The sequence below is a fragment of the Ctenocephalides felis genome, unplaced genomic scaffold (assembly GCF_003426905.1).
Source record: "Ctenocephalides felis isolate EL2017-DRISC unplaced genomic scaffold, ASM342690v1 CF-g0.4_SCAFFOLD_01170, whole genome shotgun sequence".
NCBI classification, from domain to species: domain Eukaryota; kingdom Metazoa; phylum Arthropoda; class Insecta; order Siphonaptera; family Pulicidae; genus Ctenocephalides; species Ctenocephalides felis.
Window position 1 is genome coordinate 44,719,382 of NW_020537324.1, and position 20,957 is coordinate 44,740,338.

At 31.8% G+C, this 20,957-nt stretch overlaps 1 protein-coding gene across 1 annotated transcript; it reads right to left on the bottom strand.

The window, feature by feature from the left end:
• Positions 1-2,585: 2,585 nt before the first annotated feature.
• Positions 2,586-19,043, bottom strand: LOC113367294 (leishmanolysin-like peptidase). The gene is made up of 9 exons (XM_026608912.1): positions 19,035-19,043; positions 18,593-18,774; positions 17,170-17,373; positions 15,054-15,279; positions 13,524-13,711; positions 8,586-8,718; positions 6,946-7,105; positions 5,485-5,651; positions 2,586-2,882 (listed from the first exon to the last, which is right to left on the bottom strand). The coding sequence occupies exons 1-9, from the start codon at positions 19,041-19,043 to the stop codon at positions 2,586-2,588; spliced, it is 1,566 nt and encodes a 521-aa protein (XP_026464697.1).
• Between the last annotated feature and the right edge of the window lie 1,914 nt (positions 19,044-20,957).

The following is a 20,957-nucleotide window of genomic DNA, read 5'->3' on the forward strand; positions in this document are numbered from 1 at the left end:
ATATATATATATATATTTATAACTTCGTCAAAAAAATAGATATTGAGATGATTTTTTTTAAATAATTCTAAGGTTTTTAGCTTTCATAATATCAAAAAATCTCCAAATCGAAAAAAATAAAAAATAAAAACCGAACAACCTCCTTAAGCAAACTTACTCAAATCATACTTACTCTACTTTTCTATAGAATCAAGATAAAAATATTATATTACATTTTTATTGAAGAGCTTTTTGTCTGTCATTTCGTAGGGTAAAACATCATACTCCATGGCGTAACTGGATAACGCGCGGACTAGTGTGCACATGGTCAAGCCAAAGCTCATCGAGCAGCAGCGATGTTCGTTTTCACTTGAAAATATAGATCAAAAACATGTTTCTAATTGAAAATAAGCCGATTTCGGGCACTGCGGTGTGTAATGGCAATGGAAAATCTATCGCACTATATTCTTCTCCAAATCAAATTGGGGTCTAACTCAGCTTAACGGAACTGCCCTAGTGCAGCACCATTTATTATTTCATTATATCTATATATTATGCAATTATTATATTATAGAGCAATTTTCTTTGCACCAACTTGGTTAATAATGTTAAAAATACACATTTTTCTAGGCTTGTTGAACTTTTTGAACTTGAATTTTTCTGCTTACCCCATAAATATTATTGCAGTGTGAATTTAGACTTATTTCCGTTGTATAAAAATATAGTTGTTTTTAATTTTAATTAAGTTAGTGCAAACAAAGTGTACTGTGTTCATTTTTACAAAATTAACCCTTTCGCTATGAGAGTGTTTAACGCAGGAGTAACGACGCTGTACGGAACAACAAGCCGCACACATCACCGGACACAAGAACTTTTTTTTTTAATTTTATCAATTATTATCAATGAAAATGTATTTAAAATGGAAAAATACACTTCAAAAAAATTAAAAATTAGAAAAAAAAGAATTATCAATAATATAACTCATAGTGAAAGCGTTAATATTCTCTGCTCTCACATTCACATTACTATTGCTATATATATATATATATATATATATATATATATATATATATATATTTGTAGGAAATGCAATACCGATATATCGAAAAACCGGTGTACTGTGTTAAATTTTCGACGGTATGTGCCTTAAGAATATCGGCATTTCTTGTATTAAAACATAAGGGTTGGGGGAAACATCTTACACATAACTTTGAGTTTATCGGAACAATTTCTCATAATCTACAACAAATTTCATTATCACTTAAATCATATGTCTTTTTAAGTCGCTTATAGTATAAACAAGTATCAAAATATTATCCCGACTCATCATTAGGTTAAATATTTTATTATTTTTCAATGAACTTAATATCGAGTCACAATGAATAGAATTAGGCTAATAAATAATTATGACTATTTCCTCTTGTGTAAAAATGTAACAGCTTTTTAAAATTTTAATTTTTTAAATAATACTCAAAATCTACGAAACAATGCGTACCACTGGGTAATCTTTATTAGTGTTCTACCTTCAAATATATTAATCATAAATATTACTACATGTTTAATTGTTAAAAAATAAATCGTATAGGGTCATTATATTGTTTAAATAAAAATATTATATGTTATTATTTTTCTTGATTACTATTAGTAAAAAATTACTATTTTAAACTTTTTAAAATATTGATTTTGTTATTGTTACAATAGCAATCAGAACTCTTACTATTATATGTTCTATAAGCTGCTTCGTTCAAAACTTATGATCTAAGCAAGGTATTATTATGAGAAGCAACCCATCGGTTCACCATTCTCCTATGTGTGGGATTTTTATGTATTAGCTCTTTCGTCTAATAATTTACATATGATTGAATGATGCAACTATGTCCACGAAAGACGATTTCCACTTGAAGTTATATTGTCATCTATAACCCCAAGCGGAAATTTGACAATCGAACCAGCAAATCCGGGACTAGTTGGTGCTAGCCCACGCTCTAACCGATATCGCCACCGCTGGCCCCAAAATATTGAAAATGATGCTGATTTAACACATCGAATATAGGTAATATAATTTATTATATTATTATAAGATTTATGATGAGTTTTTGGTCTTTCTTCCGCATAAGTTTGATTTTGATGAAAAGAAGATACACAATAGTCGATACTGAATTATCAATATTAGATTTAGTTTTAATATTCTTGCAAAAACTTTCAATTTTGTCTACATTTTGTTAAATAATATTAATACCGCTGTTAAAAAATACCGAAATACCGGATTCATTTTTTTATCGATATTGCATTCCCAATATGTTTGCATATATGTACTCTGTAATATTGCTTTATATAGAAACTATCTAATTAGAAAAGTTAAATACAATGTCTTATTTTCATATATATAATTCAGTCCGAAAGCTTAAGTAGTAATATAAGTTATAATAAAAATTATAAATCCACATCATACAGTTTACAATATTGTAAGTACATTAAGAAAATGTTTAATATTCATTTCATTCCTAAATGTGAATAATATACAAAAAATGTTTATAACAATTTTTTACTTATTATTTTCGCATTATAACTATTTGTTATCAATAGCAATCACACATTAATATTTTCTATGAACTTGAAATAAATCCGATTAATAATGTCAAAGTACTTACAATAAAATATTCGTAAGTTTCACTATATCCCAAGGAATATGCACCACAAGTCAGCCAATCTCGTGGATATAGGTGGGTGGCGGGCGCCTCATCATCGGGCTTGCACTTCTCATTTTGCTTCGAAAAATATTCATTACACAATTCGTGGCAAGATGGACAAATAATCGCTCCGCGGTGCAGCCAACCATTGCTCAGTATTTTTATGTTCAATTTTTGGCCTGGATAATGGCAAGTGTATGTGTAGTTGGACACCTAGTTTAAAAAACAATGTCATTATTAAAAAACGAATATGTTATTAATACATGTTGAAAGAAATCGGTTGAATCATATCAATTAATCAAAAATTGGAATAATAAAAGCGTTCATACAACACTTGTTTCGTTGCTTTTTTAGTCGGCTGCCTAGCATGCTGGTTATCATGTAGGCAAAATGACGTCGTATCGATCTCCATTTACTTCCAGCAAGCGAGATTTAGGTATTACAACGTGCGTTATTTTTGTGGCTGGATCACAGACTTATGATGTTAGGGGTATCCACCCATTTGTAATAATTATAAATAATATTATATATTACTATATAACGGTCAGAATATGAACGTCGCAGTATGCTTGTTGAGTCATAGCTCTTACATTGTATGTTAGAGATAAGAACAACACGTGTTTAGACAAATGGTCATTTTCAAGGCTTTCTAACTACAAAACCACAAACTGCGCCTTGAATAAATAAGGAATGCGTTGTTTCTGACTCACATATAACTAATCTGAACAAGTTCGAATGAACATTCTAGAAAACGATTGCGTCATCTTTATAGGGAACTAGCCGGCCCGACAGACTTCGTCCTGTCAAAAAAATTGTAATGTGGCGGTGTTTTGTGCCTACCTTTTTTCTATTCTTTGCAAAAAATATCCTGAACAGGACCGTCACCCTGGTAATCATTCGGTGTGAATAAAAAATAATTGAATAAAACACTATAAGCATTTAAAAGTAAGTAATTTTAATAATGTAAATCATAATTCAAAAATCAGTGCATGGTGCGAGAACATCTTCTGATTTATACTATCCTTTAAATATAGTTGGTCGATATTTCGCAACATTATAATTGCCGATCCAACCTTTAATTGAAGATTGTGAGGTGACAATCCTAGCAAATCCAGCGAGTTTAAAAACTCCGGTGGATCGTCTTGGTTAGTTGCCAAATCAACTGATTCGCCGGTAATTTGTTCTTGAATTTTGAAATTTAATTAATTTACATCGATGCTTTTGGCTGCCAATATAGCTTGATTAATAGAAAGATTCTCAAAAACTACACAAAATGTCATGACATAGATCATTGTTTTTTTACAAATTGCGTTGCCTACTCGATTAAAGAAGAAAAGGGCTGTTTTTAGGGTTTTCCCGGCAATTATTCGTTCTTTTATCGCCGTAACAACCATCCTTGGACTTCAACAAACATTTTAAAAAAAGAATTGGCCAAATTAGTCCAGGCGTTGTTGAGTTATGCGCTTACCAACACATTTTGCGATCCATTTTTATATATAAGAAGATATAAAAGCTGCAGGATGGCTAGTCCTCATATATCTTCCATTGTATAAAGTGTAGACAGATAGAAGGAACTGTGACGTCACTTGCTGAACGACAGTTGCCGACAATCGTGGACTCTCCCGATTGATTAAATGTCATATGTCATATGCTGCAAGCTGTGGATTCGCAACATGTGGATACGATTTTATGTACATTTATTTCACAGAGGAAATATTAATATCATTTCTTACAAATATCACAATTGCCATTATAATATTGAATTAAAACTATCACCAATAATATTTGAATTACATCGACTATTACATGGACTGCTGGTCGAGCGCAAAACATTTTGCCGACTTAACAACCAGCAGGCTAGCCAGCAAAGCAGGCTCGTGTGTTTATGGCTGTGAACATACGCAATTTGTATGGATGGATTCGTTCGTTCGAACCAATAAGGAAGCAGTATTTTGACAGGTGGTTTATCACATTTAAAAATCTAGCAAGCTAAAACAAATGTCGCTAAAAACAAGCAAGCGTAATGTACGTATATTTTAGTTTATTTTATTTAAATATTAGTTTAGTTTGTTTTATTTAAATATGTTTGTTTCGCATCGTGTGAAACTGTGAAACTATCATAAAATTTAGCGCCGTCATCGGCGGCATAATCTACCATGCCATCCAGCCCAGAAAACAAGCGTCGTGTGAACAGGTCTCTAGAAATCAAGCATTGCTATGTAGCCATTCCAGAAAACAAATGACGCGTGATTCGGGCTTTATTGATTCATTATCCATTCACAAATATAGCGCACGTTCTAACATGAAAATCTCTCATGCTGGAAACAAATGGAGATCGACCCGACGTCATTTTGCCTACTTGATAACCAGCAGACCAAAAAACCAACAAAACAAGCGTTGAGTCAACAGACCTTAAATCTCAATTTCGGTTGATTAAGTCAATTATTTTATAAATGTTTGTACTTTTAAATATTTTCCTAATTAAAATATTGTAATTTCATTAAAATATATTAATAAATTAGTAATGGGTTGATAAAGAAAGAAAACTTGAGTTTTATTTTAATAATATAATTAGCAAAATTACTGATATGAATGTGCATAGGCATTTATTTAAACGGTGCGAAAAGATTAATAACATATGATCCAATATAAGTAATGTCCAAATTTAATGACTCCTTATTATTTAAAAGTTCAGGTTATTATACTTCAGTAAGTCAATCATATTGTGAAAAATTATGTTTTTAACAGCATGCACATATGAGTAACTGAATAATATGTTAGATGCGAGTCAGGTAATCTCAGATGATCATATTACCATGATGTGAAGTCGTCCATCCTCGCACATGTATTCATAACATCCAGAGCCCCAATGTTGCCACTGTCGAACTTGCTTGCAGGACCTTTCCTCCCACATTTGATCAGTATGTTCAAAACATTTGGAATATATACCATATTTTTCCAAAGCAAAATTTTTATCGCTAGCTGTCAACAATACATACAATAATATAATGAATGTATAAGTAACATGGTATATTAGTTTGGCTGAAAACTTTGTTCCGTTTCTGTGAGAGGGTATTCCGATAATAATATTATATCCATATAATTTTCATTTAGTACCATCTTACAAACGCTACTAACAATACTGGCAATATTAGTTAACGATTCGGAGCAGAGTTTGAGACTGTTTAAGCAAAATTAATCCGAGTTTTTGCGTTAAAATATTGTCACGAATGCAGTACAGTGCGCGAAATGTTTAATCAACTATTTTTATAATGTGAACTAGAATAACGTTATAAGAAGCTGTCCCCAAACCGAAAGTAGACTATTAGATATGATTATTAATATGCAATTAGTGTGTGATGTGAATCGTGCCCGAAGTATGGACATGTTTGAACACTGGTTGCACCGTGGAATATAATTAAGCTTAAAATAAGAAATGTTTAGCATAAGTTGTGAATATATGTGAATATAAACTAAAGAATAAGTCACCTACAGCGCCTCCCATTAGTGGTTGTTGTAATAAAATGGGATAAAAAGTAAAGGTAAAAGTAATTCAAGAATGAAATATTAGAAATGACAAACTAATTTGTGATATTATCATGGGTTTAATCTGGCTTCATAACTTCACTCCGGAGTGTAATAAACAGACAGCCGAATTGACTAGACGCGTGGAACGAGGCATCAGTTTTTTTGGGATTCATAAGGCATAATATTCATTCTATCTTGAGAAAGGAAAAACCATCAACTGCGACTATTATATCGAGTTATTGGAGCGTCTTGAGATCAAAATCGCGAAAAAATAGTCTCATTTGAAGAAAAAAATGCTGTATCATCAAAGCATTGCATTATGATCCAAAGCATTCAGAACAATGGGAAAAATTATCGAATTGGGTTTCGAATTGGTTTCCCATCCACCGTAATCTCCAAATATACCTCGGAACAACTATTTCCTGTTCGCAGACCCCAAGAAAAAAGCCCGGCAGAAAAAAGAAGTAATCGCCGACACTGAAAACTATTTTGAGGCTAAAAATGAATCGTAATAAAAATTGCAAGATCGCTATAATCGGTGCACCGCTTCCGAAAGATACTAAAAAGTTTTTTTTTAAAACGGAACGAAATTTTCTGTCAAATTGTTATGTAGAAATCAATTTATACACATTTATTTACAAACATACATACATACACGCACTAAATAAAAATTTAAATGGAAATCACTAATGTATAAATAAATACATTTCTTTGTTAAAAATACATCTGTATTTTTTGTATAACTTACATGGATTATTTTCTTCAAATTGGCAGTGTGAACCTCTCACAATAACATTTTTGCTTCTCCACGTAAATTCTTGTATATATGGGCAATAATCGGATAATGTTACAGATCCCCCATAAAATCCTTCTCGTCCTGATTCCACGTGATTAATTTCATCAAAATTCTGCAAATGATCAATTTATTTAGCATATTTTGATATGTTCACACATAATAAATATCGATCGACTATCTTTTATGTGCTTATATCAATATATCTTTTATGTGCCTATATAAATTTATACAGATTCAGAAACGGAGTAAAAACGCTGAAACTTTTTCGTTTGTCGATTATATTTAAAATCGTGAAACCAAAAAATTATGTAACTATACATTCTGCGATATAAATAATACAGAAGAGGTCGCAAAATATTATTATATCGGAGATGCACATTAGAAAATTGTTCGTAAATATTTTGAACATAAAAATGAATACAAACTGGTAGAAAAAAACCAAAGAAAAACTTATTAAAATACTGAATGAAATAGACTGGGAATGTGAATAGTAGCTTTTCAAAAATATCTTAAAGCAAGCAAAAGCTGTGAATAATAAGGTAATCGACCTTACACAAAAGTTTGAGGCAATTGCAGGGTTATTCTTAGTTTTTTATGGGACAGAAGACGGACAGTGTTCAATTCATAACGAGATTCGTCAATCAAAAGATCAATCGAAGGCACTTGAGATTTTTCAATTAGAGGAAGAAAAATCACTACTATAAATTCAACTTTTATTAAATTCAAATTTTATAAACTCCATCATAAAAAACTAAAACATTTATTGAACATAAGCGATCTTCTAATAAAGTGATTTAAAACTATTATTCAATTGATTCATGCCAAATTATTTGTTGCATTTACAAACAAATCAATTATTTGATTCAATTTTAAAATCAAGGAATTGAAATCACATCCATGCATATTTATTTGCTATGATATGTCAAAAATTATTGGATGTTCTGAAACGCAAAAACATTAAAAAAAATTATACTCTATAAAAAATATTTTTTAAAATAAATATATAATTTAATTTAATGTTGATCGAAATTCAGTAAAAAATTCACAAACAGTCAAAAATTCATCGATTATCGAGTGACTATTATAAAATAGTTTGCATATATTTTTTAAAATTCCGTTTAACACATTGAAATAAAAATTTTTTTTCTCAGAACTTAATACAATGTTAGAGTTGGACAAAAGTAAATTGTTTTTTAATTGAAATATATGCTTTACTATGAACTGAAGAAATTGAGTGAACAACATTCACTGATTGAAAGCGGGGTGAAATATCCGATCATTAAATTAAAGTTGTTTATATTATTAAATTCCGCAATATACAAAATTAAATTAAGAAAATCGGGCCCAAGATTAAAAAGGTGTAAGAAGCGGGCGACCATTTATAGAAATAATTCGATTTTTAGAGTTGAAGCATACCTATAAGCTGAAGGAAATCTCAATTGAAACTCGGTAAAAAAACATGCATTGACCAAAAGCGGGATACAAAAATATTGCTAAATGATATTAATTATTGAGTATAGGCAGTTATAATAATAATAAATAAAAATTTGGTTAATGAGTAGAGGCAAATTATTTGATGCATCTATTATTACCTGATATTTTCTTGGAAGTTCTTCGGCGTGTTCTACTAAATTGCACAAGGCAACAGATGTTCGATCATCAGTGCATTCTGTTTGTAAAGGATCCCGTTTCAATTTGTCACAAAATGGATGAATTGATCGGCTTCTTAAATGATAAGAAAATATCAGTTCGCAATTCTTATCAGTATGAGTTCAGCTTAGTTTTAGTAATATTAACTACATATAGCCTAGCGGAAATCAGTCGCACAGGTCATTTGAAAGAAAACGACAGTTATTATAAAATTTTAATTATCGTGCAGAAAAGTTATTAGATCGGAGATTTTGTCGTTTCATTTTCATTTTCCTCCGTTTGTATGCACTTTGACACACAATTTACAAAAACTATGTCGCACACCCAAATTACTATTAACTCAACTAAGTCAGTCCACATCACCTTTACTAAAAGAAAAGGAGATTGCCCAAATATAAAAATCAACATCAATGTAGAAATTCCAAAAAGCAACTCTGTAAAATACTTAGGACTTCACCTCGATAGAGGACTCACATGGAGTACCCACATCAGGACAAAGCGTAAGCAAATAGACAAAAAATTTCGTGAACTTTACTGGTTAATTGGAAGAAGATTAAAGATGTCATATGCGAACAAGATCCTGATATATAAAGCCGTAATTGTTCCAATATGGAAATACGGTATCGAGCTATGGGCATGTGCAAGCATGTCGAATATAAAAACAATTCAAAGATCACAGTCAAAAATACTACGAGCTATAGTGAACGCGCCCTGGTATGTCTCCAAAGAAATAATTCATCGAGACCTAAACATCAAATATATACAGGAAATTATCAAGGAGAGAAGTGCGAAATATCATCAAAGGAGCGAATACCATCCAAACACTCTAATAGAAGACCTGCTAAAACAAGTTCCTATGAGAAGATTAAAAAGAAAGTGGCCGCAAGATTTAATAAATTAACAATCAATATATTTATGTAAGGTAATTCCTCACTGGGGAAATTTCTAAAAGGCCTGCACCCGTCAGCAAATAATCCCATTGAACCCAAGGTTCAGATTGGTTGTAAGAAATGAATAAAAAACGCTAATAGTACCCTGCAATTGATGGAGTTCGTTCCGATGCGAAGCAGTGCGCGATGCGTCCGAAACGAATATTTTCGCATTCATTGTTTATTTTAAGAATCGTTTCGGGCGCATCGCGCACTTTTTCGCATCGAAACGAACTGCATGCAATTGCAGGGTACTATTAGCGTTACGCGCGGGTGTATTGGCTCCGTTTTTTTTCAATTTTCCAATGTGTTCCACATAATTGATTTGAACAATATTTGCAGTACTTGAAGAAAAAAGAATAACCTTTCGAATAACGCTAATTAAAAGGTGGTCCAACTGAACGCACTATCCGAAAACATCAATTGAAAAAAATATTTTATCTTTTTCAGCTAATAATAAAAGATTATTTAGCATCGATTGTTCTACATAATATGGTCTAAGCCAATATGAGTAGAACCACAAAATTTTTTTTCGATATCTCTCATGGTTACGCCAAAAAGTGAGTTAGAAATAAGGAGCCACTTTGGCATATTTTCAATGACATCTCGGCCATAAAATGGGGTACAAAGTTGAAAATTGGTATATCGTTTTTTTTTAAAAAGACCTTTAAAATGGCGTATAAATTATTCAAATAGCAGGGTGGGGCCGATTCTCTATGGCATTGCGCCCATACCCTTTAATATAGAGTTTCGTCGTGTACTAAATTAAACCCAATTAAATTAAATTTAATCGGAAGCGCTAATATTGAGGAGTTCAGAAACGTCGCAATAAATAATTTCAATTATTACATTTGAATGTCAAATTTGGATTTTTATCAATTTGAATTTTTATCAATTTGAATTTTGTACTATTAAATATAATATAATATAGTTGTAATTATTTTTAGAGTAACGTTTATTTTTAAAGTAGAGCAGAGCTAAAAAATCCGCGGGTGAAAAAGTTCAGCACCATTATCACAAAAGCAATTAAAATATAGAAATTTTTAACAACACTATTCTAAAGTGTGGGATAAATATGTATTTAGCTATTTTGTTTTAAATATTACCTGTTCCTTTTCACTCAGCCTATGGGGTAAAAAAGGATATGTAACTCGTTTCAGAAAAATAGCTAAAAACTTTTATAATTAGTAATTAATTGAATTGAGCTATGCTCAGTAATTGAGAAATTACTTAACATAGCGCGATACTTGTTTGTTTGATACGTGCTTTTTATTGTAATGTGATTCATTTCACTTCAGACAGTATAATTACTGAAAGTCAAATGGGACCTTTGAGCTCCTACCCTGTAGATCTCACTTGAGCGACCCAATAGCAATTATTTATGAAAATGCTTTGTATTAAATCATTTTTCCATGCTTACAAATTAATTAAGCAAATACATGCAATAAATACAAACTAAAATTTTATTCACTGCACTGGAATGAATTAGTTCACAATCATTATGTATGCTTTGAAAGGTGTAATCAATGCAATTGCATACAGTAAGAAACTATTTGCATTGCGTACCAAATTTGATGAAAAATATTTCTTTCCATGTATTCCAATAGCTTTATACAACTAGATTATTCTTTTCAAATGTTGGCAATTTCCAATTCGCAAGTCCCAATGATGATATTACTTATAATAATAAACAGTGGATATTTAGGAATTATATGAAGAAAGCCATACAAAAAGTCAGACAAGGATAACAGTTCATAAAATGAACAGTAAAACATATCTTTTTTACCAAGATATTTTTAGAATACTAAAAAACAATATGCGGCATAAAGTGATAATTCAGTTTCTTGCCGCTTAAGTATATTCATTTTTTTCTATTTTTATGCAAGATTAGAATATTTATTCTACGAGACTACTATTGAATTTTATGCCACGTTATTGTTAGATTAATCCTGCAAAGTCGCAAATTATTAAACACTTTTTATTTTTCAGAATCGGAAAACGATTAAACGGTTGACGGAATCTTACAAAAAAACTGAATAACAACACCAGAACAAATCATTCCTAATTAGTATATTTTAAAGGGTGCAAAGTTGAAAATTGGTATATCGGTTTTTATCAAATAGACCTATAAAATGGCGTATAAATTATTTAAACACCAAGTTAGGGCTGATTCTGTATGGCAATGCGCCCATACTCTGTATAATAATTAAAATAGATTTACGATTTTTTAAAATTACATTATCAACAGCTATCGATTGGAAGTTTCAACCTGCTTAGCATTTGCATAAGTTTTTGTTTAGCGCTCTTTCACATTATGAGAGAAATCCTCACCAATTTCAACAAGAACAATAAGAATAATTGAAACATTATGTTAAGCGTTCTGTTCTATTAGAGAAAAAAAATAACTGGTGTGTTGGATACAAGGTTTGGAGACTGTACGATGGAACTGTTTTGTAAAATAAGATTCAACAATTTTTGTAAAACATGCGACACTATTTATCAAATACATAATAAGAAAAAAGTCAGAAAATTTATTGATATTAGTTTTAACTTCCCGAAGGAAAAGTTTATGTTTTCATCAAAAAATTCGATTTGCTAATTTTATGTTTTCTCGGCGTTTCAAGCCATTCTGAATCGAATGAGACCAAATTTGGAAAAAGTATGTGTGTGTGTGTGTGAACAGATTTTTTGCCGTAAATCGACGTTTTCTCAAAAACGGCTGGACCGATTTCAAACATTTAAAAGCCATTCGATGTATCTCGATGAGGACTAGCGTTGCTCAGTTTTGTGCGGCGATCGGCCAAGCCGTTTCTTTGTAAATAGCAGAAAAGTGAAAAATTTTTCGTCCACGTTTTAGCCCGCAATTCTGAATCGATTTTGAAAATTCATAAAACCGTTCGAAAGATATTGGTTGGGAATCGTGCTGATTAGTTTTTGGTAGAGATCGGCCGGGCCGTTTTCTTGTAATAAAGTGTTAAAAAATTTTGTTTCGACGATTTTTATGATTTTTTTTTGACGGTAGATACCATAGTCTTATAGATTATACTAAAATATTACGGCCCTACGACAAGTCGTTTAATTTTAAAAGTTCTTCAAAATTTGCAAAAATTAGTGTCGTTTTTTCGGCGTTTGTCAAAATTAGACCTTTCATCGACGTTTGCTCGAGAACGCCTGAACCGATTTCAGAAATTTAAAAGCCATTTGATGTATCTCGACGAGGATTTTCGTTTGTCAGTTTTGTGCGACGATCGGCTGAGCCGTTTCTTTGTAATTTGGAAAAAGTGTTGAACTTTTCGTTCACATTTAAGCTCATTCTACCGAATCGATTTTAAAAAATCAAAAACTGTTCGAAAGATATTAGTTGGAAATGATGCTGATTAATTTTAGATGAAAATCAACCGAGCCGTTTTCTTGTAATTATTAGTTAAATAAAAATATTTTGCTTAATGATTACAGCTTAAATCCACAAGCTTTATTTTCAATGTCTCTACTTCGAAATTTTTCCGCCGGCCAAAGCGCCACTAATGTTTATCTATCTCACTCTTTCAACCAATGACAAAACGAAAAACTCTTCGAGTTTCCATATCTATACAATTACATACAAATACAATGCACTCGTTAAAATTTTTCCTCACATATAACATGTCTCGAAGAGAAGAGTCCTTTTTTAAATTTTTTTCATTTATTTTATTTTAATTTAATATTTATTTCTGAATAATTAATAGAATAAAAAATTATTGTAAAGGACAGATCAAATTGCTTATTCTAAAGGATTAATTAAGTAATTATTTACACATTTCGGGAAGTTCTTGCAATTTGCCTTAAGACTAAATGCACTTTCAACTAGTTTAAGAGTATTGTCACATTGTGTTAATATGCATACATAATACCTATACAATCCACAATTATTATATTAATAAATACACATCATGCTAGACAGGTATTTCTTACCTTGCTAATTTAGTGTTAATCCAATCTTTACAGCTCTTCATTACAAAGTCGCAGCCGAGTCCTCGTCCCCAACTCAGAGGTTCTGCATACGAGTAATCGGCTCTATACCAACCGCTATCCTCCATCAAAGCCAACGTAATTCTCGAAAATACAGGACTTTGGGTATGAGTTCCCGTCATTGCTTCATTCTATAATTAAGAATATAGTATAGTTGTAATAATAATTTATCAAGCATAGCTATCGATCCTCGAAATCTTTGTCAATAAACTATTATGGTGAAGAAGAATATTTGAGCTTAAAACTTGATTCTCAAAATGTAGAATTTAAGCGCTATTGTAATCATCAGTTGGTAACTAAGTAAGTGCGGTTTCAAGCTTATATGGTGGTTTCAGTTGAGTTTTAGTTTTAATACGTAATCCGGATGTGAAATACTAATAAATAAATAATGTTATGCTACATCCGCTACAGTGGCAGCGCCACATAGTTCTGACCTTACACCTTCTGATTATATTTTGTTTCGAATTATTTGTGTCAAATTGTACCTGATTCAGTTTCTTGCTAATAACCAGAAGTTTTGTGAAGGTGAGATAATGATACTTCTTGAAAGATGTCAAAAAATCATTAAACAAAATAGCAAATGCATTACAGAATAAAGTTATTTAAAAAATTGTCTTTGATTTTCTAAAAAAAATCCACACTTACTTAGTTAGCAACCTGATAGTTTAATGAAAAACAGTTCCAAAAAATTAAATTTAAAACTCTCTCAAAAGTTCTTAAATCTACCTACTTAATAATGTACCTGCCATGTGCTCTAAATTTCAGAATAAAATGAAAACTAGTATTGCATGGCATTAGGCTTTAACGCAAATTTCTAGAACTCGAGAAATAAAAATTATTAATATTCAATAAAAATGATTCAATAATTAACTTATTCGAAAATTGTTTCAAATATTTACAAACCTATTATTGTAAATACTGTAAATTAATAAGTACTTATTAAATTGGGCGTATCCTATAAACAACTTACGTGTCTGTTTACGATTTTTTTTAATTCAGGAGCTTTCACCTATATGCACCATCAACACAAGCAAAATATTTTTCGAATCATTCCCGAAGTTGTCGACAAAATTTAGTATCCGCACACACATACATTTACTTTATCTAAGCTATGCCAAAATAGTCAGAAAACAGGATTTTTTGCGATTACTATAACTTACGAGAAGTTGACACGTTGAACCCTGCACCAAATTTTCCGTCCTTTCCGTTGTTTCAAAAAATTTAATTAAAATTATATTTGATAGCATTACATTAAAACTAATTTATTTGTACTATAGATCACACATGCTATATTAGAGAAAAATTCTTTTGTCGATCCTCGAGGCTGACGCCAGCCATAGGGTAAGACGACTGTCGGTCCTCAGGTACCGACGCCGGCCATACGGAAGTTGACTGTCGGTCGCGAGAAACAAAAGTGTTGATAGAATTACACTAAGACTCTTTACATCACTATTATTAGGTTCGACAATTCACCTCGAGTATACGTTTTTCCCAATGCGTGAGTGCAGTGCCTTCACCGCCTTGGTCTTCAAGTTCTGCCCCTTCAAGTTGTGGACAATCGAAATGTGCTCGTGCTTCCTTCACTACGCGCGGTGTAACCATCACATCTACTGAACGTGTAACCGTACCTCCTCTTACAGACCAACCTTGCCTTCGAATTCGCCTTATTGTTTCATTGCTCCACTGGTGAATCTGCAACCTATGAGAAAAAAAAGCAATTAACTAATTGTGCAAATTGCTGGCACAACATTCAAGGAAAAAAAGACACAACTAATCAATAGAGATTGATCGATGATTGATAATGATTGTTTTAAATATTTCCAAATAGATTATTATAAATTGATTTATAGTATCTATAAATTTTATCATTCATATTTTTAATTTGCAAAGACCTTGTTGCAGTAAAATCTTAAATCTTGATGTAAAAGGTATTACTCTAAAGGAATATGATATGATAATATGAGCTTAACGATATGTGTAAATCATAATATTTTTTATAATAATGTCCCTCTGTAAGCTGATTATTCGCGGTGCTAAGCGCATTATTCCAAGCATTGATTAATTAACTTCCCGTAGGGCAAGTTATAGTAATCGCAAAAAAATCGAAAATGAAATTTTTTGTATATCTTTACGTTTCAAAACCTTCTGAACATTTTGGCATACCTTAGAAAAAATGGATGTATGCATGTGTGTGTGTGCGTGTATGTGTATGTGTTCGGATACAAATTTTCGTCGACGATTTCGGAAACACGGATGAAGCGATTTGAACAATTCATAAAGCATTCGATTCGTATTGATAAGGAGACGTGCTGATTAGTTTTTGGCAAAGGCAGGTCTAGCCGTTCCAAAGATATTGGGCAAAAAGTGCCAAAAATGGTAACTCAGTTTTTAAGAAAACGGAGCGTCCGATTTTAATAATTCAGAAAACATTTTACTTGTATTGATAAGTTGAAGAACTGCTCAGATTTTCATAAAGGCAGGTCTAGTGGTTTCGGAGATCTAATGAAAAAAGGAAAAAAATGCCATTTGGCGGTCAAAAATGATCATTAGACATATGGACATCAAATTATCAGATATTTTATAGAGATTTTAACAATAAGTATAAATTTTGTTTAGATTCCTATGGGTTCCGTACCAATGTTTATCCGTTAGACGGCGACGCGGCGCTTACGCGCTTTGATATTTCGTCTTTACGCAGTTAAAGCAGTACGATTGCTTTGAAAAAAGTTCAGGATTTCCAAAATATGTCAAAATAAGAAAATTTTTTCAATAATTTTTTTTTTTCAACAAAAAGTAATTTTTTATCAAATTTATAGTTTTTCAAAAATCTAATTTTTTTTAAGTAATTTTTTTTCAAAAATTTTAATCGTTTTTAAAAAAATAATAATTTTTGATACGGGAGGTTTCAGCAATTTGCCTTAAGGCACGATGCCATGCGCCCCACTAGTATTTATAATGAAATTAACTTTTCCTGAGCTCTAGAAAGCAACAAATCTCCACCAAAATTTTTTGTTGAAACATGGACAATTTTTTTACAGTTACTGGGTAATTATGAAGTAACGCCTCCGCCGATTGCCACGGGAAACTAAACCGGACGAGTACATGTCGAGTTTCATTGCATGGCATTACAATTTTAGAAATCGATACACAAACTACTTCCAATTTTGGTGTCAAATATATCTAAAAATAGCTAATATAATGTTTTCGCATGTACACAAACTTTTCCATTGGAAACGCAAAATCTCTATTTGCATTTTTATTATAAAACTATCTATACCCGATTACGCATTGTTGTGTTACACCTATAAATGAAAATCTAAATTAAAATGAGATCCTGTTACATCTAACAATAGTTATCAAGATAAATAATAACGCATGTATTGTGATTAATGGTTGAGCTGTATTAGATTGGATATATGATTTATGATTTCATTTTGAAGTGCCATCTGAATTATGAAAAAACTTTCATAATTCTTCATGGTTATCCAAGCTCTCTGAATGTAAAAATCAAGAAAGTAAAATTTTATTCTAGAGTACTAAATTTACAACAATATTTTCACTAAACATATAAATTAAAATATAAATTTACTTCTCATTCAGATATGGTTTTCCAGTATCAGTTTTACGTGGAGTACGTGGTCGGCCAAATTCGTCCCGAAAAAACGCATATAAACTCACAGAGAAACCCAATGCGTGCAGAATTTCATGTTTCACTGTAGACAAAAGCGTTGCCAATTCCTGGGGTTTAGTACTGATACTTTCCGGGCATAAGTTGGCGTGCCCAGCAATCGGCCTGCAATGCAAATAAATATATTACTAATTATTGTGATAAACATTATTAAATATATATCAAGAAAGTGCTAAAATTATAATTTGGGAGCCGTAATAGGTTTTCAACATATTGTGACGAGTACGCTATTGTGGAAATATGGGGATAATAGCTATAGTTAATAATATGTGATCTGGCCTTAAGCTGGACCTGTCTTCTTGTAGCACAACACACTCACAACTAATACTAAAGTATCATAAGGTGGTCGCCCATGGGAAACGTATCCACCACTTGACTGAAAAACTCTTAATGGCTGAACCTTAAAAAACTGTTCCAGTTGGGCCCCAAGAAACCAGATTAAGAGTAGGGGCGGTGTACACTATAATTGATAGTACCTGGCCACAATATGTTCATTAAACAGATCTATCGTACCAGCTCGTAAAAATTTTTAGAATTTACTTATGAAATTACCCCGAATGTATTGATGGAACATTTAATCATATCCATTATTGCAAATCAAGTTCGGCGATTAAAAAATATTAATTTTCGAAATAATTGTTGATAGTATAAAATGTTATATTGAGTAAAATACGAAGACTTTTAGCCCTTAGCAAATGAATGTCGCCATATTCGCTATATTGTAAATATTTTATAATACGAGTAATCATGACGTAATCAGAAAAAATTGAGCTTTTCATTCTTAATTTTCAATATTGGCCAAATGTCTCTAGAAAATAAATTTGAATATTGGTCAACAAGGAATATTAGCAGAATTCCATTCTATTCAAAACTAATGACAAACTAACACATTCACGTCGGACCGATTTTGATATGTTTTGCTTATATCGTTCTGGAAATGGAGCTCCTAAATTCTCTCGTCAACCTACTGGGCCTAGTTTTAGAAAATGAGCTCGTTCGTTAAAGGTTGATATTGATAAAAAAAAACAATAATTTTTGCTCGATAGCTAAAATAACTAATTGTTTTAATTTAAATAATAAATCTAAGTTAGATAAAAAAAAAACAAACAAAACACTAAGCATTTTCGGATTTTTCGCATTTCTAGTAATTTACCTCAAGCAAATAAAATTCATTCTTAAAAAGCTAATTCTTAATTTAATCAGATGTTCGTAAAAATATTTTCAGTTGCATTTTCAATACCAATATGAAGAGAATTATTAAAAAATAGATACCTAATATTGGTTCTAACCTGAAAAAAAAAACATGCATAAAAATTTTTCGTACCTATCAAGCGCCGCTTCTTGCTGACAATGCGCTGCATAAGCTACGGTCAGACCCTTGTAGCATCGTTCAGTTTGCATTGCGGAAACGTAAAATACGAAATCGGCATCTTGTATTCCATTTCCGAGTTTTGATCCGGGTTCAACGCCGCAATCTATGCCATTCACATCACAAGTTCGACACACCTGAATCAAAAAAATAGATATAATTTTAATAAATATAATTCTGAATTACAATTATGTGATGAAAATAATGCATAAAAGCATTATGTCCCAATCGGTTAAACAAATGGATAAATGTCTCATTTTTCAGGCATTTAGTCACTAAACACTTTCCAATGCTATGAAAACGTACTAAAAGTTATGTTTGATAACGCTAAAAAAAATATTGTTCACAAAAACAAACAAATGGGTCAATTCTGCCGTAAAGAGAGCTCATAAAATACCGTTTTCATTGCAACGCTCTCGTTCTCGTTCTTGGTATTAAAATTTTTGAAAATGTCTATTTATTAACTTAAGTTATTGAAATGGGCCCAAAATCGAAATTGAAAATTTTTACATTTCTCGATGTTTTGAAGGTTTCTGATCATTTTGGCATACCTCAGAAAAAATGGATGTGTGTGTGTGTGTATGTATGTATGGATACAAATTTCCAGTCACGTTTTCGGGCACACGGATCAACCGATTTGAATGGTTCAAAAAACATTCGATTCCTATTGATAGGGAGAAGAGCTGATTAGTTTTTGGCAAAGGCAGGTCCAGCCGTTTCGGAGATACGGAGCTAAATATGTAAAAAATGTCAGATTTTGAGAGAACTAAGCTCCGATTTAAATGATTCAAAGAACTCTCTGCTTGTCTTAACAAAATAATTGATTTTGGAAAAAAAATTGTTTCAACTTTTTTTTTTCAAAAAAATTTTTTTTGTAATATCGAAAATTATTCAGATTTTCTGACTAAAGTTCTAATATACTTTGAACAAATAATTTCAACTTTGCAATTCAGTTTATATAATTCTTATAAATATTAGACAATGTTATAATATTAATAATAACACAGGCCAACAAAAAAAAGTTTTTTTTTTGGTGCCTCAAATGTTAGAGCTGATTCTTATAGTATTTTTTGCGCTGATTTCAAATCTGCAAACCATTTTTTTGTATCAGCTCTAGTTTTTGAGATACGAAGAAGTTGCCGAAACCAGGTCCATTCGAGGTCGTCACGGAAAAGAACTTTTCACAGTGTCAACTAATGTCCCAACTAAGGCCGAATGGGTCTTGTAAGTTTGTATGTACAAGTAGGCATATCTCATTACAATAACATTCTGAATTGTATTACTATTTTGTACTTTCGTTCCTTATATTAGGTGCGCAACTAAGTTCTCGCTGTTTGTCAGTATATGGCTTTATCAGTAAGGGTTGGTCGATTTTGACAAATCCAAAACGTCTTGAAGCAAGCTTAGAGTAAGTAAACAAACTGCTGCGACACCTAATTGATTTCGTTTTTGCATTATATACTTCTGGTTAAGTGAATATGTCCAATTTTATGCCAAACAATCGTCATTTGCGGGGAGTGTTGATTTTCGTCTTCCATTAAAAAAAAAACGGCAGCAAAGTGCATCGAGAGCTACGGAAATGTTGCTCTGAGCGAAACAACATGCCATGAGGGGTTTTGTCGCTTCAAAAATGGTGATTTTGATGTTGACGACCACCCTCGTGAAGGAAGGCCAAAACCTTCAAAAACGCTAAATTGAAGGCCTTGTTCGAAGAGGATTCGTGCCAAACTCAAGAAGATCTTGCTTTAGAATTAGGAGTTACCCATCAAACCATTTCCAAGCTATAGTATGCGTCGGGGATGATTTAGAAGCAAGAAACTTCGGTTCCTTGTGAGTTGAAGCCAAGAGACGTCGAGCGTCGTTTTTTCGCCTGTAAACAACTGCTCCAGCGGCGAGAAAAGAAGAGGTTCTTCATCACATCGTGACAGGTGATAAAAAATAAATACATTACAGCAATCCAAAGACGAGAAAATCTCGGTTCGGCCGAATATTCACTTGAAGGTTATGGCTCTACATATGGTGGGACCAGGTCGGTGTTATTTGTTATGAGCTGTTGAAACCGAGTGAAACCATCACTGGAGAAGTATCGAACTCAATTGATGCATTTTTTATAATAAGTTACATTTCATCGAAAAAACAGCGAGAACTTAGTTGCGCACCTAATATCGTAAAATATATCATATATATCGTATCTTGAAAACTAAAGCTCATAGAAAAAAACCAATGTCATTTTTGAAATCAGCGCCCCAAATATACTTAAAAACAGTATTAAAATCGTTTGCACCATTTCTCTTGTTGACCTGTGTAATCTATTTGAAAA

Bases quoted from the DNA above. Each gene is read 5' to 3' on its own strand.
- LOC113367294 (XM_026608912.1), bottom strand. The intron at 15,280-17,169 runs GTAAATTTATAT...TTTTTCTCATAG, and splicing joins AAACCATATCTGAATGAGAA to GTTGCAGATTCACCAGTGGA. The intron at 8,719-13,523 runs GTAAGAAATACC...TTATCATTTAAG, and splicing joins ATTAACACTAAATTAGCAAG to AAGCCGATCAATTCATCCAT.